Source organism: Archocentrus centrarchus, chromosome 2, assembly GCF_007364275.1.
Source record: "Archocentrus centrarchus isolate MPI-CPG fArcCen1 chromosome 2, fArcCen1, whole genome shotgun sequence".
Lineage (NCBI taxonomy): Eukaryota > Metazoa > Chordata > Actinopteri > Cichliformes > Cichlidae > Archocentrus > Archocentrus centrarchus.
In genome coordinates this window covers 20,805,867-20,831,626 of record NC_044347.1, presented here as the reverse complement: position 1 = coordinate 20,831,626, position 25,760 = coordinate 20,805,867, and the positions used below count along the sequence as shown (strand labels likewise).

The following is a 25,760-nucleotide window of genomic DNA, read 5'->3' as shown; positions in this document are numbered from 1 at the left end:
TTTGCTTTTTTGTCTGTGTGTTTTCCAGTCACGTGATGAACGAGCTGCTGGAGACGGAGAGAGCTTATGTAGAGGAGCTTCTGTGCGTGCTGGAGGTGAGTGTTGTTACCGTCAGTAATGGGCTGGGAGGCCTTTGAAGCTTTTGCTAAATGTGAGACATTAAATCCAGGGCTATGCAGCAGAGATGGACAACCCTGCCATGGCTCACCTCATCCCCAGCAACCTGCACAGCAAGAAGGACATCCTGTTTGGCAACATGCCAGAAATCTACCAGTTTCACAAACGGTACACTTCTTTCAGTTGATTGAATATACAGTATGTTGGTAATATGTCTGGAGGTCAGGGCTCAGCAAATGCACGTGTATTGTTCATTGTTTGAGTATTTATGCCCCTTTTTCCTGTCTCCAGGACATTTCTAAAGGATCTGGAAGCATACACGGACTGCCCGGAGCTGGTGGGCCGCTGCTTTTTAGAACGGGTAAGCGCTGTTTTTAGACGTGACTGCATCTCTACATCATTGTCTCGACAGGAATCACATCAACAAGCTGTTTCCATCAACAGCAAGTGAGCTCGTACTAACTTGCTAATGATTGTTTTCTCCGTTAGATGATGGACCTGCAGATCTACGAGGCTTACTGCCAAAATAAACCTCGCTCGGAGAGCTTGTGGAGACAGTGCTCCGACTGTGCCTTCTTCCAGGTTGGCCCTTGCAGCTGTAACAACACCTTCCTTTTCACTGGGTTTACAGCAGCAACAATATAAAGTATCTTAACCGGTAATGTTTTGTAAACCAGGAGTGCCAGAAGAAGCTGGAACATAAACTTGGATTGGACTCCTACCTCCTTAAACCTGTCCAGAGAATCACCAAGTACCAGCTACTGCTTAAGGTCAGCTCCGTTCATGTACTTTATGCACCTGTTATGTAAGTTTAGGAATGACTCACTGTGTTCTCTGCTTTGTGTGTTTTTTTTTTTTTTTTAAATATTATTACTATGTTTGCAGGAGATGTTGAAGTACAGCAAAGGCTGTGATGGTTGTGATGACCTACAGGAAGCACTCTCCTCCATCCTTGGGATTCTGAAAGCTGTTAATGACTCCATGCATCTCATTGCCATCACAGGATACGAGGTCAGAGAAAGTACACTGCAAACGCAGTTGCTCCTTAGGTGTAACTGTTTGCGAGTGATGGGTTAACAAACTTTTTTTTGTGGATGCGGTCAAATGATTAAATGCTTCATCCAGCTACAGACAAATTTGACTTGAGTTTGCAGTTTCACACGTTCCTTTAAAATACTGAGCGTGAGAAGGTCATTCATCTTTTAACAAGAACTACTGGGGTCCGCTGCAGCTCACCCGATTGAGCTGGCTAATGGATTTACCGAATTCTAGAGTTCTTGATCCAACTCTCCCCCCACTTTCCTGTTTCTTTTCTGCACTGTCCTCTTGAACAAAGGGTAAAAGTACCTATAATCACATATAACTAGAAACAGTAAAAGCTACAGTAGTGAAACATGGCAGGCTGCCCAATGGTGAAATTCCTCAGTCAAAAACAGTTGTTATACCACCATCGTGTGGCCAGTTTCAAAACTACAATGACGTAAAACTTAAAGGCTCTCCTGAATGTTCTTCCAGTTCTCAGATGATCAGCAAGTTAAGTTTTCGGGTACCTGAATCAGTCACTGCAGGAGTTGTGCATTCTAGTTCAGCCTTTGTGTGACTCCTCTCAACGCCTAGAGATGATTCTGTGTCATGTGTGCATGAAGAAAGAAACCTGTGGTGGTTGTACAAAATCCAAAATGTGCATCTGTCTTTTCATCCTTTCAGGGTAACCTGTCAGAGCTGGGCCGTCTGCTGATGCAGGGCTCCTTTAGCGTGTGGACCGAGCATAAGAAAGGTCACGCCAAAGTGAAGGACTTGGCCAGGTTCAAGCCCATGCAAAGGCACCTGTTCCTGCACGAGAAGGCCCTGCTGTTCTGTAAGAGGAGAGAGGAGAACGGGGAGGGCTACGAGAAAGCTCCGTCTTACAGCTTCAAACACTCCCTCAGTGTAAGCACACTTTGCTCAGTTTTTAAGGAAGTTGATGACAAACCCCTGCAGTAAATAAGTGTTTCTTCATTCTTTTTGCTTTCAGATGAGTGCGGTGGGCATTACGGAGAACGCCAAAGGAGACAACAAGAAGTTTGAGATCTGGTGCAATTCCAGAGATGAAGTTTTTATAGTACAGGTAACATCATTCAGCCTAATCGGTTTTACTAATCCTGCCTCAGAGATGACGAATAAAGAAATGAACGATTGTCATTATTCATTCCGCCCAGGCCCCGACGCCAGAGATTAAAACTGCATGGGTGAACGAGATCCGCAAAGTTCTGACTCAGCAGCTCCGAGCCTGCAGAGGTGTTGTGAACACAAAGGCTTATTTATTTCTCTTCCTTGTCTTTTGCACAGCATTTTAAAAAATCTTGTATTTTTCAGATGCCAGCCAGCAGAAGAGCTCAGACTCTATGTCCCCAAATCCCACCAACAACAGCCCTTCCATCTCTCTCAGGTTGGTGCCAGATATTTCACATAGGGACTCATTAGACACATCAATAATGAGGAAAACAAAAGATATCATTTTCTTCTTCTTCTTTGTCTTTTCAGCCCTTTCCGCAACAGTGGACAGAAGAACCAGAAGAAGCAAGAGGATAAGAAGACTGAGACAGCCCCGACTGCTGACAGCAACTCCTCATCCTCGCCCAAACACAAAGGTGAGTGTCGGAGTTAATGCAGCATCTTCAAAGACGGGCATACATAATACTAACCATTAATGGTTGGCTCTAAGTCCCTACTCAAAGCTGCACTGTAAACTCCCTCTAATCCGGACTCTTCTTGTCTTCATGCATCCGCTCTTTTTTTTTTTTTTTTCCCCCTCTTTGGGGGCTTCTTCTGTCTTTTCATCGCTCCCCCACTCTTATCCTCTTCTCCTGCAACTCATTTCAAACCATTGCTTCCAGATGAGCCGGTGACCAGCCCGACCACTGACAGGTCCTCAGTGGCTAAAAAGCGCTTTACTTTGCAGAGCTTCAGCAATCTCAAGAGTCCCAAAGGTAACACTGGCGAGTGTAAAGGAAGAATAATGCTCAGTGTGGCCTGTCAGACTGTGTTCCACTCTCTTTTAGTAATGAATAGTTAAATTGATTCGCAGTAAGAGACACCCTTCAATATATGAATTAAGAATACTAATATATTAGATCGAGGCTTCAGAATCAGGTTTGCTGACTCCACTTAAGCCTCTGTTTTAGCTTTTACCCAGTGCCCAGTAATTAATTGCCCTCCTCCAGTCTAACCTGGTTCATGGCCTAATGGAGCACTCATGATCCCAGCTATTATGCTGGAGACAGTCTGCCTCTTGGTGGTAAAACTTCAACATTGCCGCTGTGGCCAGATTCAGATGAGTATTAAATGGGGCTCTATGCTATTTAAGCCAGCTGTTTTCTGATTGGCTGCTGGTCGTCCTGAAATTTTAAACTTTAGCCATATTTAATATGAATACCCACCACTGTAACGGTGTGCATATATACAGCTATTGACTATCTAAGACTATTCACGTTATGTAAAAACTTCAACTGGCAGTGTTAATTTCTTGCATCTCTACACTAATTTCCTCCCTCACTTTTTCTCCTCTTCTTCCTCCTTCACTTCTTCCTGCCTGTGTGCCCAGGCTCAACTCTGAGTCCTGAACACAGCTCCAAACGCCACCTGGTAAAGAGCGATCCCACACCGTTTGGGTTCAAAGGTATATTTCTGTCCCGTTATGAAGGACCATTTCATTTTAGAGGTCATTAGCTATTTTTCCCATCTCACTTCCTTACGGTGTACTCCTGTCTTGATCATCTTCATAATGGTAGATTTCGTGTGTGTCTCATTATAATGGGGGTGTAATGTTATACCAAGGTATCAGTCCACCAACAAAGGCTGTTCATCATGTTCTCACTGATAATAGAGACCATCTGCATGTCCTGGAGGTCTTCAGATGAGTTATATAAATGGCTAAGATGGTTGTAAAACCAAAGTTGTTATGATTTATATATGTATTATATTGCTAAAACACCCCAATTTGAATCTGGTGCATATGCATATATATATTTACTTATTTATATTTAGACCAATGAAACGCCTCCAAAAGCTTGTTATACATGCAGATTGTCACAGACCAGCCTCCAACTTTTTAACCTTCATCCACAGGTCATTATCATCATCACTGTTTATCAAATACAAATCTGGTAAATGTTTGTGTATTTCTCCTACTAACTGACCACCTGTCTGAAAGCTTTACTGACACCATCACTCCCAGTCTGAGCATACGTGTATTCAAGGTGTGATCATTTTTCTCCTGCTCCACATGCAAAGAATCAAAAAGAAGGACACTGAAGGACTATACTGGCCAATCAGCTGACCTGTGACCCGGGCTTGTTGTCACTGATTTTTTATTTTTTTTTTTTGGCTGGCCGTTTCTTTCCCTTCAGAACCGTCTCCCCACGTCGCTCTGAGCAGAGTCAAATGGATGAGCACCTCTAGTCTGTTACAGAGCAAGCGGCGAGGTACAGAGCTGCTCTGAGCACCAGCAGCCACACTGGGTGTTTGCTGTTGTTTGTGGTGCTCATGATTGATTTGAACGGAGGTAAAGTGCTGCGACATATCCGCCGTAGAAGTCCTTTTAGCCTTTTATTGAGTCTTACTGTCTTTTTGCACATTGGAGTGGGATTCATAATTTCAAACCTGCTGTGATCTTAAAGGTAAAATTCTACTCTTTTTACTCGACTTTAAGTCTCTGTTCAAGGCTAAATCTTTTTTGCACAGTGCCTACTCGACCTCAAATCAATCACTCCCTCTTCTTCTACTGTTGGGTGTTTCGGGTTGCTGCTGTGTGGTAGACAGTGCACCACTTCAGCAGCTGTTTCTCAGCATTGGGAGTCAGAGCAGCCTTATAATGAATCCAGGTGGTTCAAATTTCAGTTTTCTGATCATAAATCCCCCCCCCCTGTCTATCTGCTCTGATCTTCTGTCTCTTTTGGAGGAGTGAACTTTAAGTGTGTGTAAATGGATTAATTTTTCATAATCTGATAGAACAGATTTTTGTGCTTTTCGTGCTCCAGACAGGAGATTTGTGTGGCTGCGGTATTCACTGTACTCCTCACTAAATTCCCCATTCACAAATATTTTATCCATTCAAGCCACCTTTCTTCACTTTACTATTGAACTCAGTACTACTGACTGCCTAATCTCACTTATCTCCTCACTTATTTCTCATTTCAATTTAACATGAAGTTTGTGTGATAAAGATTTAATCCCCCCGCCGTTACCTTTTTCTCTCTCTGATTCTTCCACCATCCACCTACAGGCTGGAACAAGGTGTCTCTCTCAGTGGATGCCTCAGAAGAGAATGATGGGTACTCCAGTGGGGAGGACCCCATGAACTCTGACCCTGAGGATGAAGTAGGAAAGAAGCTGGTGAGCCTGAGCATGAATAGTTTTACATGTCTTTTTTTATTATTTTATAATATATCTGTATTAGTGTTTTAGGTCTAAAGTTAAAGTTAACTGTTTTTGCTGATTTTAACATTTGAACCCTTTAGGTTCCGGGAAAGTACACCGTAGTAGCAGACTGCGAGAAAACGGGGCCTCAGGAGCTGTCTGTTAAGAGTGGAGACATGGTCCAACTTATCAGAGAAGGAGAGGAGGGACAGTGGTAAAAAAAAACAACAACAAACTTAATCTTAAACTGTTTTCTTGATCATGACAGTGAGTTCTTTGTACTCAAATGGCCTCCAAACTCACCAGATCTCAATCCAGTAGAGCAACTTTGGGATGCGATGGAACGGGAGAATTGCATCTGCATGTGCAGCCGACAAATGTACAGCAACTGTTTGATGCTATCACATCAATATGGACCAAAATCTCAGAGGAATGTTTCCAGCACCTTGTTGAATCTATCCATGAAAAATGGGGGTCCAACCTGATACTAGTTAGGGGTACTTAATAAAGTGGCTGAGTGCGGAGTTTTGAAGTTGAGTCAGTCAAAGATAACGTGGGTTCTGTTCATGATGCGACATTTAACATAAATGCGACATTAACTGCTACTTTTACAGCACTTTTCTACTCAAAGCACTCAAAGCACACTTTATTACAAGCCTCACTCTCTCAGTCACACCCTTTAGCTTTAAGCTGTCAGGACAGTGGCTAGAACTGTGGAGATGCCCCTGCGGTGTCTAATACCAGGATCCTTTGGGTCCTGTCGGTTGTGAGGTTGGGCCTCCATGAATCAGGCTGTCTCCAGTGCATTTTGCTATTGTTAAATCAGATTGGCATCTAGAGGAGTTTTTTCTTTTTCGGGTGTGATGGGGAGCAGTGTCCAGCTCGGGGAGGCTGATTTGCTGTGGGTGTGGAGATTGGAAGGGTTTGCATCGGTAGCAATGCTTACATGTGTGATATGTGCCAGGACCCAAGATTTCCTAAGAGCGCACTGGTGTATAACAAAGATGATCAATATTATATATTACAGTGACAGTGGTTCTTATCAGTGTGTGTGATTCCACCTCAAATAAATCTGCATTGTTTGATTCCAAACAGACTTTGCAATCACAAAACGTTTTTTAATCCTTTGCAGGTTCGTAAAGAACCTTCGCACCAATAAGGAGGGCTGGGTGGCAGCAGCAAACCTCGTCAGCCTCCTCTCAGAGTCCAAGTCATCTCAGTCACTCAGCAGCTCAGGTTGGTTCCAACACTCAGGAGGTATATGCATTCATATCTTTCCCTTCACACTGCAGTGTAGTTACCTGTTGCCTAGCAATGCAGCATGGTGACGCGGCTACTTTTCCCTGCAATGTCTGGGACTAATAAAGCATTGCTGTTTGTGTGTTTGCCCTGCAGATGGCAGCGTCTCTGGGAACCTCAGCACTTCTTCCAGCTGCAGTGAGACCTACACCAGCTTCTCTGACATCAAACCCTGACCTGAGTTACTTTCCCGGCTTTATCACGGCACCTAAAATCATTTACAGGTGGAAAATGCTTATATATTAAAAAAAAAAAAAAAAAAAATAGAGGCTGGAATTTCCTCAGACACACACCCAACTCACAGTTCCTTCTGAAAACCAAAACTTTCTCTGCAAATCAGCATTGGCTGAGTGCTAACTGCACCCCCATTTTCTGAGTATTTAGAAGAACTTCACTCTCATTTGAAATTGTTTTTACATTCATTTTACATTTTACAAGTATCAGCATGTTGGTAGAATTTAAGTGTGGGTTTTTTTGCAGTTCCTTCAAAGTGAGATGGAAATATCAGGGATCAGTCATTCCTCAGCATAAGAGTCATGCGATGCATCACCTCCTGTGAGGCCTTCTTTAAAGCTAAATGTCCACAGTCTAATAACTTACTGAAGAGGTTGGTTCAGGCCAAGTGATTATGTAGCATTAACGTGGACAATTTAAAGGATATCTGCACTAAACACGAGCCGTCCGCAGCGGGACAGAACTGCTGGTTAGTCGAGCCCCTTCAAGTCGACAACGACGTCGCAGCACAGCGGCAGATTCTGCAAAACATCCACAGATACCATCAGACACATGATACACCGGCTTCAGTGTCAGACGCTGATCGTGCACTGTGAAAACTAGCAGGTGGCTGCAACAAGGGAGAAAAAAAAATGCTTTGAGTACATCTGGGAGGAAAACTGAGGAGGTTGAATGCGTGGAGGCGTGTTGCTGTATGTTTTAAGCTATTCAAGAATGCTGGATTCCTCACATGTGGATAATGAGCTTCCCTTAAAGCTGGTTTTATGATATTAAGAAACACCTAGTCACTAGGCGAATGTCACCAATAGCACAACCTGGTGGTCTGGCATCTTGCACTTAATCAAAAACAAATCCCAGTAGGGGGCGGCAGCTTAAACAACTTTTAGACCTCTTTTTTTTTTTTTTTCTCCTCTCCTGGGGTGGGGTGGGGTGGGGGGGGGGGGGGGGGGGGTGTTGTTGTACAACCTGCCTCTGAGCTGCTCGGGATTTACCTCTCAGGAAGATGTATTGTGGGCAGGCAGGTGTGACTGCATACCTGCTTGTGTCAACTAAATGTCTCTGTGTCTGTGTGCGTGTGCGCATTCTCGCCTGATGTGAGCCTCAGAGCAAATTCAGCAGACACCAGTTCGATCACATTTATGGGCAAATGCGTGGCTGTAACTGTGCGACCTCTGGTCAAACAGCCGTAGTGGCCCAAATCTCAATATTCTGAATGTATGTCCCATTTTGTGTCACTGTGCTCACCTATCCTATACCGCAGCAACAAACGCAGGCTTTGTCCTCTACGCCTCTGCTACCAGCCCCATTCAAGCATGTGAAGGTAGTTGCTTCTCCACAAGCTGGGCTAACCAAGGGCCCGGACCTGCTCGACGTGTTTGCACCTCTCACCTGAGAGCAATACTTGTTTACTTGACACCAAAATGTAGCTGAGTAAACGTCACAGTTGAGTAACTTGTTTAAAAAAAAAAAAAAAAAAAAAAAGACAAAAGTCTGACCTTTTTGTGTAAATTACACAGCAGGGGTGGTGAGTAAACTAACCTCTGATTGGTCCCTGCTCTGATGCAGGTTGATGCCAAACACCTCTGACAACCAGCTGTTCTGTACACACACCAGAAACCTGTGCTTTTCTGAACACTGAATGACACCTAATTTTTTTTCTAAGGGCGTTCATTTTTGGTGTGTATATACACACCAGGATTTTATTGTATCCACAAGGTGCACTGTAACCCCCCCCCCCCCCCCCCCCCCCCCCCCCCCAAATTGTTGAATGTGTGACCCTGTTGTCGGACAAGAAACCAGCTCCACCTGCTTACGACTCGACCACTGACTCAACAAAGCCGTGATTAACACCCTTTTTTTTTTTTTTTTAATTCAACTAAAATCAGTGCTTGTGATTAACTTCTTGAGCACTTGTTGAGAAGCATTATTTTTTAGACACCCACTGAACATAAAGGATAAGGAAGCAAGCAGTTTACAGGCCTTTCGATGTTAAACTGTGAGCTACACTATGGCTGGCATTACTGATGTGTCAATGTGCTGAGAATTATATGTTACGCTTGTACAGATGTGTCCTCTGTACCTCATGTTGTTCCCCTCAAGAGCATGTATATTGTTAAGAGGAGTCTAACTCTCTGTGTATCATCACTCTTTGTTGCATGTTCTTTATACCCCCAACTGTAAACCTCCTGGAGAACTATTTTTTACCTGTTGTACATTGTGAGAGTTTATTTTCTGCCCTCTTGAGAAAGCTGACACGGGCACTAAACTTGTCAGTTTTTGGTCACCCAATAAAAACTTACTGAATAATTTGTACTTTTTGACTCAGAGGCTGGAGACACAAGAAAGGGTTCTATTTTTTAGTTTCTTTTTATGCAGCACATTGCAGCACCCACTGTCTTTATTTTCCTATTGCACATCTACTGAATATGCTGTTGATATATAAAAATATTGTGAGACATATCTGTGTATATTTGTAAATATGTAATTCTGACTTGTATGTAAAATTAAATCAGCTTTAATAAAGTCTGAAATTGTTTCCTCTATTGAATTTTGCCTTTTTTCTATTATTAATTTTTAAAATATCTTTTCTGGTTATGTTTACTTTTACACTCAGCTTTAAAAACAAACAGACAGATAAATAGTCAGTGGAATTAATAATTAATTCTGATCCGGAAGTGTAATTTCAGCCACATGGTTTCTTCCCTCCAATGGCCTTTTTCTCCAGTTTAGACGGTCATGATTCAGCCTGGGGTTCGTTCCAATAAGCACCACTACAGACCTTGAGGTCTTTCTTTCCACTTAGTTTCCCTCTTGCATGTAAATCTTACATCACCCAAGTAATTTTCAGATGTATTTCGAGGTAACTATATTGCATGTGTGCTTTTATGAATATATATTATGCAGTAGTACTTGAAGCAAGGCCGCAAGTAGCGCTTGAAGTAAGAGGATGTGAACGAGAATCAGCCGCGGCTGGAAAGATACAGATTTGTGAAGCTAGCGAAGCGTGATACACACAGGAAGTGACGCGATTTGGTCTATAGATTAAAAGCTTTTATGACCTCTCGGGAGAATAGAGGGCTTCTTTGTTGAATTCACAAAAACAGTGGCATTTTGACTTTTCCATCGATAGTCTGCGCCTCAGTTTAAAGTCCAACTGTGCTTCTCCTTCTCCCTCCGAAAGAATGAGGGTCCGCCGGTTATTTTACTATGACAACGTAATCCGGAAGTCCTTCATCTTAGCATATTGGCTAACTTGGCAGCACGGTGGAAAGCGACCAGATGGAATTCAGCACTGCCTTCTTAACAGATTCCACACATTTTAAATTGTTTCGCACACATTTTTAGCCGACTTTCCTGCTGACAAACAGCCCTGGCGTGAACACAGGCGCTTATCTGGGAGCTTCGGCTGCGCTGTGAACCGGGACAGAAGCGGTCGAGACGTTTACAGATCCCCCCCCCACACCAAACATCTTCCCACTGTAAGTATTATTTCTAGGCTCTGCTCTCTAAGAGCAATACCTTCCAGATAACCTAATGCTTGGATACGACTGCCCCTGGCAGACTTTGTAACTTAAGTCGGTGTTGAAACGTCGGTTATGTTGATACATGAGACCTCCCCGACGTCCTTTTTCTGCAGTTGTTCCTGAAATGATGCAGACAACTGTGGTTAGCTTTGGAAATCTGTCAAACAAAAAAAGAGAGTTTGGCCGGAGGCGAGAGGGGTGTAGCCTTGTTAAATCACATTGTCTGGGACTGTTAATGCGGCCTTATGTGCTGTTTACTGCTGACAGCGTAATAAGCTCTTATTCCTCTAAACAGCGTTGTTAGCGGGGTCCTTTACCTCGGGAGTACATATTCACTGTGTGTATTTTGCTTTTGTTTTTTTTTTTCCTCCCTCCTTTATTATTTTAAACGACCAGCACCAGGCCAAACTGAATGAATACAATCCAACTTCCGGATTTGAATTTCAAAGTAAAATGGGAGCGATATAGTCATTGAGTCATTGCTTTATGCAGCTATAAACTTCCTCAGATCACAGTTTGGCAAATGTGATTGTTTTTCATCTGATCATATGACTTTAAAATTAAGATCTTGACATGTGAAATGTGTGATTGTACAAAACAAGAAGTTCAAAATGTTCACAAGGATTCTATATTTCTTGTGATTTTTTTTTTTTTATTTCACTTCAGTTCAATTTAGTTTTATTTAGATAATTCACAACAACAGTCACCCCAATGTAGTAAAGGGAGTAAATAACTAAAGCTAAATAAACAAAAAATTATTTTTTAAAAATTGCATTGGCCTAGAACTTTGGTTTATCCCTCATTGCCAGTTCCAGATCTGCATTTATCTTTAATTTGACACACTTTTTTGTAATACTGTCTTCCATTGTTTCATGACGCACTCCTATGCTTTTATTTTGAAAGCGGACTACAATTTATGCCTTGCTTTTCTGGGTATGCGCATTTGCCTTGATATATCAAGGCAAATGCTTGTCACATAGGCTGTTTTACACTTGATTGCAATATTAACCTGTAATGACCCTGCACCTAACTGCAGCTACCAACATATTGTCCTGCATATGTAGGTGGCTGCAGTTCACCGTTTGTGTGAACAGAAAACTTGTACATAAAAGTTGTGGTTTGTCAGTCTGTGTATTGTATTACCTTTCAGTTGCAATAATCTGATGGGGATATTTAACATCGGTAACATCTCAAAGCCCTCCGTTTGAACCATACAGACTCCATCTAGCCTATCTTTCATGTGCTCTGCTTGTCAGTAGATCCGCCAGTCAAATACTTAACGTGTTTTCAGGTTAGTGTCAGCTACCCGTAAGGAAGAAATTTTGATTGAGAAGGGAAGCTGGCTGGGCAGGATCGGCTGTAGACCAAAAAAAAAAAAAAAAAATTTTTGTTTTTACAGGTTTGCTGTAGTTTTTTCAGACCCCGTGCATACTTGTTAATACCATCTTCCTCCAGCTGGACATGCAGCAGGTGATAACCACTGAAAGCACAAAGACATGACTCAGTGGTAATTGTTGCAGATGTGCCTGTTCGCTTCAGGGACGTGCGTCAAGTACAGGCAGGGATCAGGGTTTGTACTAATATTGGGTTGTTCCAGCTTGTAAGTCAAATTTCCCTTGATGATGTTTGGTCTTTCAGGCTGCCTTATCTTGTGAACATAATTGAAGCGAACAACTCTTTGTAGTCAGGGGTGGGCTGTGGCATAGCACCTTCAATTCAATAGATTCTCATTTCTCTGTCAGGATGCTGACAGAAGAACAGCTCCATCAAATCTACTTAAAAAAGACCTGAAACTGTGCTGCTATATAGTACATTTTGATCTCATAAGTGATAGAAGTTTTTCAGCTTTGTCAGACATAAATCTGCCATGCTGTGTTTTTGCCAGAGTTATTGCATTTGATGTTAATCACCTAGCTTATGCCAAAAGCAATAATTCATGCTGAGCAAGTGGGCTGTTATACTCGCTGCTCCTCCTTCAGTGCTTACATTCCTGTTGCATGTGTTGGTAGCACATCATGAATAGCTTGCATTCCAGGGAAAATAATAGGACTTTACCTTTTTGCCTTTATTCAGTGGTACATTCACTTTGTTAGAAAACTTCTAGACTTAATGAAATGAATTTGCAAAGAATTCCTGAACCCAAGGTTTCAATGGCATTCAGAGAAAGTAATAAGCCCCTTGTTTTAATATGTCTATTTTTGAGTGTGGATACATGTTGCCTGATGCAAAGTGCAGCTAATTAAACAGCATTTGTTCTATATAATGTCCCAGCAGCTGGGTGCAAAGGTTAAAAAACTGAGAGTTCATTTATGGTATATTAATGTATGATCAAGCTGCTGCCCCACTTCTTACCACAAGCTATGAAAAGTTTGTATTCACTCCTCCTCCTGCCTGAATGGCAGGTAGGTGTGACAGATCATTACCTCTTCGGCTCCTGCCGTGGATCACTATCTTGCTACATGGGAATGTCACTGATTAGTCATCAAAGCCACCCACTGCCATGCAGTTTGTTACAGCGAATGTTACTATAATCCAGTGCTGCAAATGGCAGCTGTTTGACCAGGGCAGTGCCAAGAGTGACATGACTAATGTAACTGTTTAGTCATTTTCAAGTGTATTGCTGTATGACACAAATAAGTATTTAAAAGTGATTTATTAAGAGGCTGGGTCTCTGTTCCACAAAAGCAAACACTCAGTCCTGTTTAGTCTTTGAGAGAGAGTTCTGGTCTGTTTGGTAAGTGGACAGCAGTTCTAATTTATTTTCTGGGGTTAGTCCATTAAAGGCTTTGAAAGTTAAAACTAAACTCTAAAAATCAATCCAAAGACAAATCTGCTGGCAACGTAGGGTCATTAAAGATCTGAACAATGTTTTTTGCTGCTCTGTTTTTTTGAGCTGAGCTTTAAAAATATCTGTTAGACAATTTGTAACACTAGACAGGTTGATAGTCTTGGTGGTCTTCACTTGGACATAGAGCTGCATCTAGTAGCGGGCTGAAATTGGACCTTGGACCAGCTGATCTGAGCAGAGTTGGGCAGAATAGAATAGAATGGAATGGAACTTTATTGTCATTAGTAGTGCAGTGGGTAGGCGCTCGCCTTGCAGCTGGAAGGTTGCAGGTTCGAGCCCCTGTCCCTGCTGCGTTGTGTCCTTGGGCAAGACACTTAAACCACATTTCCTAACGGTAGCGCCGGTCTCTGGCTCTCGTCTCTGGATGAGTGATCCAGAACGATCATTTCGTTGTGTGTCTTGTGCACACAATGACAATGAGTTGAATCTAACATCTAACATTATATAATGTCATTCCGCCATAATATAACGAAATTGCATTCAGAACAACCAGTTGGGCAGAACTCAGAAAAAGAGTAAATAAATAAATACATAACAAATGTATTTATAGATCTCATGTTAGGGAGATCTATTCATGTTTTGTATTGCGGAATGGGGAAAAAAAAACGTCGGCAGTGGTCTAAAAAATCCTATACTGGCTGGGCTCTACTTTGTTGCCAAGTGGTAGCATTGTAGTGAAAATACAGTTGGTTCTTGTATTGAACCCTGAGGGATTCCATATTTTGATAGCGTGAGGAGAGACATGATCATCATCTTCTGTATTAAATGCTGCACTTAAGTCCAGCAGTAACTTAAGTTCAACACATTCAATGGCATCAGAAAAGATGGTCAACAAAATGGAACGAAGAGTTCAGGAAAACTACGACTCCACACAGCAGGTAAGCTTTAAAGCCGGCCAGACATGCATGTGGTGCATTAGGCAGCAATTGAGTTCATTTAAATGTATTGAGTGACTCCTCAGCACAGCCCCGGTTAAAATGAAAGCGAAGTGTATTTTCTTTGAGATGTCTGCTTGTGCATTGAGCCCATATGTCAGCAGCAGAGGTCATGCTTACAGATAATCCAGGAGAAATCTACTTACGGCAAGAAAATGCTGTCATTCTATGCTGTATCTACGCTCTACTGAATATTGTGACAGTGAGGCAGCACAAAAAGGTGATCGGCCTGTTTCTGTCACAAGTCCCAACATAATAAGATTGTAGGGTACTTTGATATGTCACAAGATGAGCAGTAGCCTTGATGAAAACCTTTATTTTATTATACTGTACTATACTAGGAAGACAGAAAAGATTTGGTTTGCACATTAGGAATGTATGAGTCTGCATTGAAGCTGAACAAACTGCATTCATGTGGCAAATGGGCAGGAAAGCATATCATTACAGACTGAACTGTAAAGATTATCTTTGTTTTATAGTGACTATTTGGGTTTTAGGCTGTTGATCTGACTGTTTTGACATTTTATAGACAAAGAATAGCACTGGATTTGTGTTTTTCATTCATTGGTTTACTAAAATGAGAGCCTGTTCAATATCAATCAATATTCCAGTAAATGCTAAATTCAGTGTTAAAAAAAACCAAAAAAAAAAAAACCTGTTTAGTTAAGTGATTTATACTTGCAGTTACAATAAAATACAAAAGAATCAAACACAGCATAAATTAAAGGATACATTTTTTTTTCAGGGAGCAGCAGTAGAAACATGAAAATCTCCTTATTTACTTCTTAAAATATTGATGATTCTGATCCTGATTTATGCAGGATTTATGGTCCCGGGATGGTATCCTAATGCTGTGAAGAGAGGAATTTCAGGATTCTGTGTAACTCCTCTACATTCATATAAAGCCTATCTTTTAAAGTAATTCACGCACTGTTAGAACCATACTGCTTACACAGGCAACTTTAAATAGGGGTGTATTTCAGAGGGATACATCTGTGTAGTTTCTAAGCCATTCAGGTCATGGTAGTCTTAAGCGCTTGAAATGAAGGCAACTGGACGTGTTTTTGGTTCATGAGAATGTTTGATCTCTCATCCAGGAAGCTTCTTTATTTAAAAAAAACGAGTCCAAGGTATTTAACCCTGCAGACTTATGGAAACGCAGGTTATCAGGAAGTGATACAATACCGCCATGAGAGCCAACACCAAGCGCTCAGCCAACCATAAATTTGTTTTAGTTGCAAAGAGGTTGCTCTAGCATGACTGAGTCATAAGACAAAGATTACCTGGCTATGTTGAACTTGCTACATTCTTTACCCCTCTTTAGTTACAAGGCCACATGTCTTGGTTTTATATTGAAGTGTTAATCACCACTTTAGTGGAGCTGTCTACTTTTGGGGGGGTCCTGAGAGTCATTAACCCATCCTGTAATTATGTGAGTTGTTCAGGGTCACATGAGCCAAGGTGTGAATCAAGGCATGGAGCATTACCATCAGATCAAAAAGAGGTTCAGGTGCCTTCAATTCTAGACTATTTTAAAGGGACATACAACTCTGCTGCAATGGCATATGGAAGCATTATTAACCATGTTGCACATGCTTGTACCTGACTGGCTAAAAACTGAAATAATGCTTCATAATCTTACTGAAATGATACTCCCTGTCCTGGGTAAACTTTACCTTTATTCTGTACATCTTTATTTAAATTAAAGCTCATTTAGGTGCTTGTGATTAACTGAAAAATTCATATTTGGGGCAACAAGTACCTAAGCGGAGCAGCTAGCTGTGTGTGTTCGAACCAAGTGTGCACCAGATTAATGCCATTGCATAACATTAAGTCAGTCTTAAGAAGGCGGCAAGTGAAAATGAAGACTTCAGAGTAATCAGCTGCTTAAGCTTTTCAGGACTCAAAGACATGTTATTAAATGATTAAAATGGGCCCTTTAAGTATTCTTTAATAATCAGAAACACTTGGTTACAGCTTCAGCAACAAGGTCAGACTGGAAGCACTGCATGACTGGTTATTACTTGACGCACTATCCTGCAATGTGATTAGATTAGAGAAGCAGGAAGGCTTTTGAAAGCAGAGCTCCCCTATTTTATTACCACTTCCTCATTGCCAGTTTATCCTTTGGCAAATATTGACTGGACTGAAGTTGTCGTCATTATGTCCTACAAAGGTAAAGTAAAACAGAAGTAGCCATATTGTGTTTGTCTCCTGGACGGACTTAAAAAGGTGCACTTTTCACCCACTTTGGACCTTTGGCATTAACACAGCTGTTGAATAGATTACACAAACCCACAGAAGATTGAACATTTTCCATGGAATGGTGATTTTTCTTGGATTTAGTAGATGGATCAAAGTAGGCCCTTGTATGTTTCTGACCATACAGTTATGGTCAGAAGTTTACATACCCTCAGCATGGGATTGATTTGATTTACTGATGTGAGGTAAAGTTGAAAAATTTGGAGGTAGTCCTCCTCCTTTAGTTCATCCACTTGGTCCCCCAGAGCATGTTGGCCATGCGTGACAGTTGGTACAGTGCTTTTAGGTTTGAAAGCCTTAACTTTATTCCTGCAAACATACTAATTGTCATTTTGGCCAAACAGCTCAGTCGTTGTCTCATCTGACCATAAAACATTTCTCCAGAAGGCATTTGGTTTGTCCATTTGGGCAACTGCAAATTTCAGTTTAGCCTGAAGGTGTTGGTTTTTTGAGGCTGCCTATCTTGGAGCTGGGGCTTTTTTTCTTGGTCTGCACTGTCTCAGTCCATGCTGATGTAAAACTGGCTTCACTGTGGACAGTGACGCTGGTGTTCCAACAGTTCCCAGTTCATGGCAGGCTTGAGGCTTTGAGGTTCCTGGGTTGTTTCTGATTGTCCTGACCAATTTCCTCTCATTTTAATGGGGCAGTTTGGGTCTTTTTCTAGCCTTGGGATAAGCGGTGGCACTTCAGAATAACTTGTACTTATGTACAATTGTTTAAACTGGATGTTCTTGGAATCTGCAGTTCTTTAGAAATGGCTCCATTAAGCTTCTACAGTGACCTTCCCAAAGCCCTGACCTCAACCCTATTGAAAATTTGTGGACTGTGCTTTAAACCTGGGTCTGTACCAGGAAACCAACCAATTTAAATGAACTCTACCAATTCTGCCAAGAAGAGTGGCCAAATATCCTGCCAGAATTATCCCAGGAGCTATACCACTTGGCTACCAGAAACCTCTCATCGAGGTGCAACTCGCTAAGGGACATTTAACCAAATATTAGTGGGGGTGTATGTATACTTTTGAAGCTGTGTGGATCAGATAAAATCCAAAATAAATTCAAACTTGTGCACCCCATTCTTGTTTTTTAAAAGTCATTAAAGATGGGCACCAGGGTGGCTCAGCGGATAAGCAGGCAACCACGTATGCCGCGTGGCGGTGCAAATGGTGCAGGTTCACGTCCCAACCTGTCACCATTCACTGGTTGTCCCCCCCCCATCTCTCTCCTCCCGCTTTCCTGTCTTTCTACATTGCTACCTGTCAAATAAAGCCACAAAAGGCAAAAAAAAAAAAAAAAAAAAAGAATTTTAAAAAAAGGTCTTTAAAGATGTATGCGGTACAATTATTCTATCCTGGAAAACAGACAGTTCAAAGACACCATCAAAAATCCCAATTACCATGACATTAATGCCCATGATCATGTAAACCTCTAACCACAGCTGTATATAGAGGAAGCCATTCTTGCTGCTGCTGGAACACTTTTCAGTGAATAAGACAATTCAAGGCTTGTACCAGCATGATCTATGTTTGCCCAATTATGTTAATATAAAAGCATGACCTTAATCACACCCTTGCTTTTCCACAGACTTTCAGATAAACATGCATTTGTTCATAGAAAAAGAAGAGTTAGTTCCTTAAAGGTATTTTAAACCATCCATTTGTGGCAAAAACAAAACAAAAAAAGCCCAACACAGATTTAAGGGACAAAAGGGTCTTTTCTGTCTTAAAGTCTCCTTGAGGTCAAACTGACTTTATCATGGGGTGTGAATAGAATATTTGCTGCACTTGGCGGTTTCTTGACAGTATATTTTGACTTGCCCCTATGACACGAGGCATTTTTCCCATGTCACTGCAGTCTGCGCTCTCCCCAAATGCAACTGTCTCTGAATAAAGAATCAAAAACACTAACAGAAAAATTTGAAGAAGTGATTTTTGTTTTTGTTTTTTTAAAAGAACAGCAGTGGAGGCTGTGTCAGCTGAGACTTTCTTTGTCAGGTGAAAACCTTGTGATTCCAATCCAGGCTGTTTTCTTGTTTTCTGCCGGCGTCGAACCCCTTGTGTAATTTTGTAATTTCCCTTTTTTCGTGTATAGAGAAAAGATGACATTTTACTTTAACATCTCCCTTTATTTGTACATCATTCTGAGGAAAACACTTGCTTCTCTGCTCAAATACCTCTGGAATGCATCAGCTTACTTTATCTTTATTTTACCTTTGTTGCACTGTGATCTCCAGCAGCTGTTAACTGTTACGAGGCCTGCGATGGTTGCTCCCTTTATGACAACTTTATGAAATCTAAAGTTTGGTCATATGTGGCCAGCATGGTGGGCTTGATGTTATATAATGGGATGTTTTTATAGGAGAAGAATTGAAGTTATAAATCTGTTATACACCTACACAGATTTGTTTTACGATCATCAGGGGAAATCAGGGTTTACTGTCACAGCTCTTTATCCTCCTGGTCTTGTGATTTGAAGTGTCACAGCTCTGCTAGGCTAAGTGGCACTTAAAGAAACAGATACAGCGTGTGTCGACTTGGTTAAGGGAACTTCCTGCCGTATGTGATAATGAGCAAGTGAAAGAGGTTTTTGTAGCTCTTTTTACCTTTAAGGGTTGAAGACAGATGGCCACGGTCAGAAACCTTTTTTTTTTTTTTTAAATAAACAGTCTCAACAAGTAAAATAAATACACATAGCTGTAGGCCTCACATTTGGTCTCACATCAGGTTGCACCATATCAGGCCTTAAAGTTTTAGGCCCCTTTAAGCTTCACTCCATGCCTCCAGTATGAGACACTGGCTGCAGTCTCCACTGATGAGATACTGTTTTGATATGCTTTAGATGGGCTCATTTGAAATTATACTAATTTCAAGCTTCCTATTTTTATTCCTACTTATTCTAAAGGAATAGATTTTCCTATCCCCAGTTCAAAATAAGCTTTATTTATCATTGTCTGAGCCCTGGTGACAGCCTCTCAATTAATTCACTGTTTGAAACAAGCTGTTTTGGCTGCTCTCTTTAAGATAGCTTTCTTCTGATTGGTTGTCTCTTGCAAACAGAAGGTTAGAATTGTAGGTAGGTGGAGCTTCTGTGATTACAGTTAGGGCTATCATGGTGATGTTTAGGATATCAGCATTATACAGAGATATGAAAACTGCCTTAAACAGTGTTTAGAGCAGTCTCAAACCTGAGCTTTCGGCTCTCAGAGATTACTTGTACATAGACTGACCTCATCAAAAAGGCATCCACCATTATAACAATGGAGATATGACAGAGGATATGTCATAGATTTTATTAACACAGGACACGATCACGTTACCTTTTCACCGTTGATGCCTCTCAAGGTATAGTGGAGATGGATGCATTCAGATAATTTGATAATTTGGGTGCTAGCATCAATTCTAGATGAGCACAACAAATTATTATTAACCTCAGTCTTCATTTATTTCTAAAGATGTGCAGAATAAATGATAAAATGTGAATGCAGACATTCTTCTACATTGCCAGTTTTAAAATTGAATCTGTAGCAGTTACATAGCCCTGCTGTCCCCTTAGTTATAATCTTATTATTTTGGTTTTCTGGAGGCTTGAGCTTGTGTACAGTTTTAATAGACAAGAGAAGATCTTTGGTTGCGTACATGCTTGCAAGCCAGTGGCTGACGAGACAGGAAACAGAGGAGAAGACAACTTTGGAAGAGAGGAGAGGAAGAAATGGATGAAATGAAGGATGTAGGGAGGAATGTAAAAGGCTGATGCAGAGGAATGACGGTGGGAGTTAGAGTTAATGCCCTTTTACATTCCCAGATGAGGATTAGCAGTCACAAGTTCTGTGGCTGTTCCTGACCTGGCCTGGATTTTGAAGGCCACTGCTGCCTCCTGGATCCTTTAATATGCTCAAAGTCTCAGCCTTAGATAACCTCTCTTACTTACCCAACATACACAGCAATAGGCATATTTATTTATTTATTTTCTTAGCATTTTAACTTAAACTTCATCTGACAGCTACATTTGTTAACCTGTGACTGAGTGAGCAGACACTGAAAATCTTGTTAGGCGCTTGGCACTTGGCACTTCAGTGTCAGCATGTGCATAGTGTGGCTGCAACTGACTGATGTGTTAATAGTATGATTTTAATGCTGTTGATTCCCAAACAGTCTTTGGCATTCTGGCCGTACCAGGGCAAAACACAGCTTTATGCATACTTTGGTATTATACATAAACTTGAATCATATTTATCATACAGTACACAGTCAAGATGACAGTAACTGGTGTAACCTACGTGACATGAACTAAACCCAGATTGGCTTAGGAGTAGCATAGATTAACAGTGGGACATACTACGCTCCATACCAGCTTTATATTCTTTTGGTTTCTACTACAGTAGCTTTGCATGATTCACGGTTTAAGAGAATCCTTGTTAATCTTACATTGGGACTTTGTGCTGCACCATAGCTCCCCCTCTGTCTAAAATGAGCTGTCAATATTTTCCTGAGGCCCAAACAAACAAATAAACAAACAAATAAATAAATAAAATAAGGTGAGCTGATTTAGCTCCCTTCTTGCTCCCTTTAAATCAGCTTTTTCTTCGTAACTTTTTGTTATGAGGACCAGCAGATCAGTGGAGTTTCTTTGCTCACATTGCCCTGTTTTTAGTGGTAAATTGCAAAAGGTTCGCTTCAAAAGCTTCCTAAAATAAAAAAGTTGCTAAGATCTTTTTCTTTTGTCACATTGTAGTAATTAGCCTATAATGTCATTTCACAAAAACAACTGATTTAAGGCACTTTGTACTGTAAGGTAAATACCCTACAATATTAGAGAGAGAACCCCCCCAAGAATCAGAAGAGCCAATATGAAAAGCAGTAGGTGATGGTGGGAAGGAAGAACTCCCTTTTAAAAGGAAGTGACATCTGGAACCAGGCTCAGGGATGGGCTGGTATCTGCCATGGTCAGTTGTTGGGTGAGAAGACAGCAAATAGAAAAAACATGACTTTGATAATCTGGTGTTAGAGGACACACAGTCAGTTTTTAAAAATAGATTTGTGTTGGTGTTAGAGGAGTACCAAAACTCAGTGACATATGCATTCTTATTCCTCTCTCAGCAGCATTTTTGTTAAGTTGTCATACAACAATGTTCCATGCAGTCAGTCCTACCTCACACTAACCATCTAGCAGACTTGTAGGTGCAGTGCAGGTTGATGATGACATTTTCAGACAGACACCTGCGGCTTTGTACCTCTCCTATGCACCTGTCTTGAAAAATCGATGTGCCCAAGAGTTTTTCTGTTCCGACTATAACATGTTGGGGTGCACAGCCTGGTTTAATATCTTGGGTCTGGTCTGCAGGTCTTCAGTACAGCTTCTCAATGGTTCTTGGTGTGATGTATTTATATTGAATGACAAGTAAGAAAAAGTAGATGGTAATAGTGGTTTTATTTATATTTGATAAAAGTGATGGTAGTATATTGTTTGTCCACCAGAGGACACTGACAACTATATGTTTAACTGTAAAATGCACTACATGAAAAGAGGAATTTTTTGTCAGTAAACATTACTGCAAATTGTAAATTCTTGGGAAGTATAGGAAACTGCCAGGAACTGCTGGTAATTTTGTGTAATTGTGAAGTTTTGACAGTTTTACAAGTGTAGATCATAGCTTTTATAACTGACTTATCTTAGGTAAGTAAGTATGCAACAACACATTCAAAATTAAATACAGAAATAGGGACTCTTTTCAGCATCTTGATGTTACAAAAATGCTGATATGTTGCCATAACTGATTAACTAACTGCTTGAAAGCTGATGTCAGTATTGGCCTCAAAAACTCAAAGCCAAATTTCTCTCATTCTCTGTCAGTAATAGAGAAGAGGAAGACCGGCGCATTGTGTTATGTTGAAACTGTTTTCCAAGAATTTAGTCGCCACTATTGCTACTGTATCCAGATCGATACTAAGTGCTGTCTTTTCACAGGTCCCAAAGGCGTGTGTGCATCATGCCGCTGTTTGGTAAATCACACAAGAGTCCTGTGGACATCGTCAAGACCCTGAAGGAAAATCTGGCCATTCTGGTCAAACAGGATAAGAAGACAGACAAGGTAGGGAAGGCTAATATCTACTTGATTTTGTGTTTGTGTGTGTGTGTGTGTGTGTGTATATATGTGTGCGTGTGTGTGTATCAGTGCCTGGGTGTCAGGCAGGCCCAAGGGTGAGAGCGTGGAACAGCCTGGGCCTGTCATCTTCTGACGCTTCACTGTCAAGACACTTTGCTGTCTCTCACACATGCACACAGAGACACATATAGCCAGAGCCACAAGCCAAGTTCAAGCTCACACCCTCTTTTATTAATGAGAGTTTATATATTTTATTCCTCTAAATCATACCCTCTTATAGCCTATTTGCCACCTCCTCTCCTCACCTGTGCTTTCTTTTCTACAGGCCTCTGAGGAGGTGTCAAAGTGTTTGGTGTCCATGAAGGAGATTCTGTACGGAAGCAATGACAAGGAGCCCCACACTGAGACTGTGGCCCAGCTGGCCCAGGAGCTGTACAACAGCGGCCTGCTGATCACACTGGTAGAAAACCTACAGGTTATAGATTTTGAGGTAAGTAGACGAAAGTGTCACAGATGTGCTGCAGAGGCACTTTGATGATAAAGCTGACACAGAAACGTGATAGAAAATAAACTTCCTCAACTACTCAGCAGAGGAAATTCAACACCTCTTCTAGACTTTAATGTTTATTGAACTTTTATTTTTCACTGGCTTCAGAAGAAATGTTGCATAGTTGCTCTAGTTCTTCAAGATTTAGTGAAAATCCTGAAAGTTTTTGTTAATACAGTATTTTTTGGACTGTAAGGCACACTTAAAATCCTTAAATTTTCTCAAAAATCGGCAGTGCGCATTATAATCCGGTGCGCCTTGTGTATGAGTTCTTATTTTTTTGGGGGTGGGGGGGTGGAGTAACATCCAGTGTACGCTTTTCAAATAGTTAGAAAATGTCGGTCAGTCTGTGTAATTTGAGCGCTGCCGTCTGACCGCCGATGGCCGAGGCATCCACACCACTGCATCATTGTGTGGTCTGCAGAGATATGGCCTCTGGTCTGGCAGATCAGTTCAAAGGCCTCACTGAATTCTCTAAAATAGTCCATCATCGATTCACAAAATGACTCTACTGACGGTATTAGACAGGAACAAGCTGTGAGTGCGGCGCAGCAGGTGTGGAAAGCAGCCAAAGCCACCGGAGATAAATTCAACAAGTGGAAGCATTGTTCCAAAAATAGAAACCTTACGCAGTAAACCGATGATGGATTTTATTCAACATGTTCCTGGCCTGTTTCCATCTATACTGGCCCAGATATTTGTGCGTAATCTGGCAATCGGCGGCCGGCACTGTTGCCAACTTTTGTGTAACAAAACTCGCTGTCGGCTGTCTCAAAAGTTGCTAAAGGACGAATCGAGGTCTGGGGGTGTGTGTGCTGTCCTCCTTGGTGCCAAAGAGAGGTCCGGGCGACGCCACAGCGTATGAGCAGTACGAGCGCTGTATGTACGCAAAACACGGTGAATGCGGTTTTCAGGTTTCCGGTGTTGTGTCAAAAAGGGATTTCCTTTTTTTTTTGTTTTTTTTGTTTTTTTCTTTTAATGTTTTTTCTTTGTTTAAATCAGTAAATATACTGGTGCATAGGATTTATGAAGGGCTTATATATAAAATAAAGAAATGACTTGTTCTTACCCTCATTAATAAAGAATTTATTGTGGCATCTGTTAAGACGTTGAAGAAGATGGCGACAGATTGCCAGCAAAAGTTTTATTATAGTTTTTTATTAACATTTAAATGGTTGCTGTGTGCCGCAACCAAAACAGAACAGTCACAACGAGACTGACTCGGATAATGACGAGAGGGAACCCGGCATGCTTGATGCCGAAATCGCCCAACTGTTCAACTCAGACACTGAAGATGAGGAATTTGATGGATTAGCGGAAGATTGATTTAAAATGTGAGGGTATTTTTCTGTATTTTTGCTGTATTTGTTACAACTGAACAATATTCTGAGTTATTGTGAATGAGTTGAATAAAGTTCGACTTACCTGATGCTTTTGTTTTGCTCTACATATGTTTTATCATGCGCCTTATAACCTGGTGCGCCTTATGTATGAAAATAGACCCGTTCATCGATAGTGCGCCTTATAATGTGGTACACCTTATGGTCCGCAAAATATGGTATTTTCCTAAGTGTGTTGTTTTTTTTTTTGTTTTTTTTTTAACAGAGCAAGGGATTTTCAATATAGCATTTCTAAACATATTAGTTTTCCTTAGAGAGCTTTTTTTTTCTGTTTGTACACAATAACTGAATTATTTTAGAATAAAATAAAACGACCAGGGTCACTATTATTATCCCCCTGAAAAACTGACCTTTTTATTGCGCTGTGGCATAAACCACTGCTGTGCAGTGGTGTGCTTTAACTTTGTAAAGCTCAAAGCTTTTAAAGTCAAGTTAAAACTGGTTTAACTTTCAATTTATGCACAGTATAAAAACTGAAAGAGGGTTTGAGCTGTCACTCGAGAAAGCATCATGCCAAAAAGAAAATATATCAGTTTTTGACTTGAGAGAGAGAATTATTGATGCTCACAAACTAGGAGATGGATATATAAAGTTATTACAGCGCTTCCAGGTGTCAAGAACTGGAGTGAAAAGTATAATCAAGAAATTCAAAGAGAGCCACACGGTACAGAACAAGCCTGGCAGGAAGTGAAAGATCCCAAAGACTCTGGGGGGAAAAAAAAACTGGTGAGGGATGTGTCTAAATACCTCAGAACAGCTGCCAAGATGCTGGTGAAAGATTGCGGGAGAGACACCTTCAAGCCAGACTGAGGTATGCTAAGGACAACCTGGAGAAAGATTATGGATACTGGAAGCGCATCCTTTAGTCCAGGGATCCTCAAATCCAGGCCTCGAGGGCTGGTGTCCTGCAGGTTTTAGATGTCTCCCTGATCCAACACACATGAATCAAATGGCTGAATTACCTCCTCAGTATGCAGTCAAGTTCTCATCTAAAACCTGCAGGACACCGTATGTATCAAATATGATACATACATGGTTAAGTTGCATTCCTTCTTAATGTACAAAATTAATTAATTTTGATGCACTAAATGTTAC

The 25,760-nt window shown here is 41.1% G+C and overlaps 2 protein-coding genes across 8 annotated transcripts in view; both read left to right on the top strand.

Annotated features, from left to right (window-relative positions):
* Positions 1-7,967, top strand: part of mcf2la (mcf.2 cell line derived transforming sequence-like a) — a 50,864-nt gene extending 42,897 nt beyond the window's left edge. For 5 of the 7 annotated variants that reach the window (XM_030748913.1, XM_030748927.1, XM_030748904.1 and 2 more), the window contains 17 exons: positions 29-95; positions 170-285; positions 409-478; positions 607-699; positions 795-887; positions 1,003-1,128; positions 1,825-2,046; positions 2,132-2,224; positions 2,316-2,394; positions 2,473-2,545; positions 2,641-2,747; positions 2,994-3,086; positions 3,701-3,775; positions 5,381-5,490; positions 5,616-5,728; positions 6,647-6,750; positions 6,910-7,967. In XM_030748913.1, coding sequence (XP_030604773.1) covers positions 29-95; positions 170-285; positions 409-478; positions 607-699; positions 795-887; positions 1,003-1,128; positions 1,825-2,046; positions 2,132-2,224; positions 2,316-2,394; positions 2,473-2,545; positions 2,641-2,747; positions 2,994-3,086; positions 3,701-3,775; positions 5,381-5,490; positions 5,616-5,728; positions 6,647-6,750; positions 6,910-6,989 — 1,714 coding nt within the window. In that variant the 3' untranslated portion in view covers positions 6,990-7,967. Of the gene's footprint in view, positions 1-28; positions 96-169; positions 286-408; positions 479-606; positions 700-794; positions 888-1,002; positions 1,129-1,824; positions 2,047-2,131; positions 2,225-2,315; positions 2,395-2,472; positions 2,546-2,640; positions 2,748-2,993; positions 3,087-3,700; positions 3,776-4,505; positions 4,581-5,380; positions 5,491-5,615; positions 5,729-6,646; positions 6,751-6,909 lie in introns of all 7 variants that reach the window. The other 2 variants (XM_030748954.1, XM_030748919.1) reach the window with 2 other exon arrangements.
* A 2,121-nt stretch (positions 7,968-10,088) lies between these two features.
* cab39l (calcium binding protein 39-like) overlaps positions 10,089-25,760 on the top strand; it is a 23,287-nt gene continuing 7,615 nt past the window's right edge. The window contains exons 1-3 of the mRNA XM_030746541.1: positions 10,089-10,526; positions 22,580-22,703; positions 23,044-23,208. Coding sequence (XP_030602401.1) covers positions 22,602-22,703; positions 23,044-23,208 — 267 coding nt within the window. The 5' untranslated portion in view covers positions 10,089-10,526; positions 22,580-22,601. The remainder of the gene's footprint in view (positions 10,527-22,579; positions 22,704-23,043; positions 23,209-25,760) is intronic.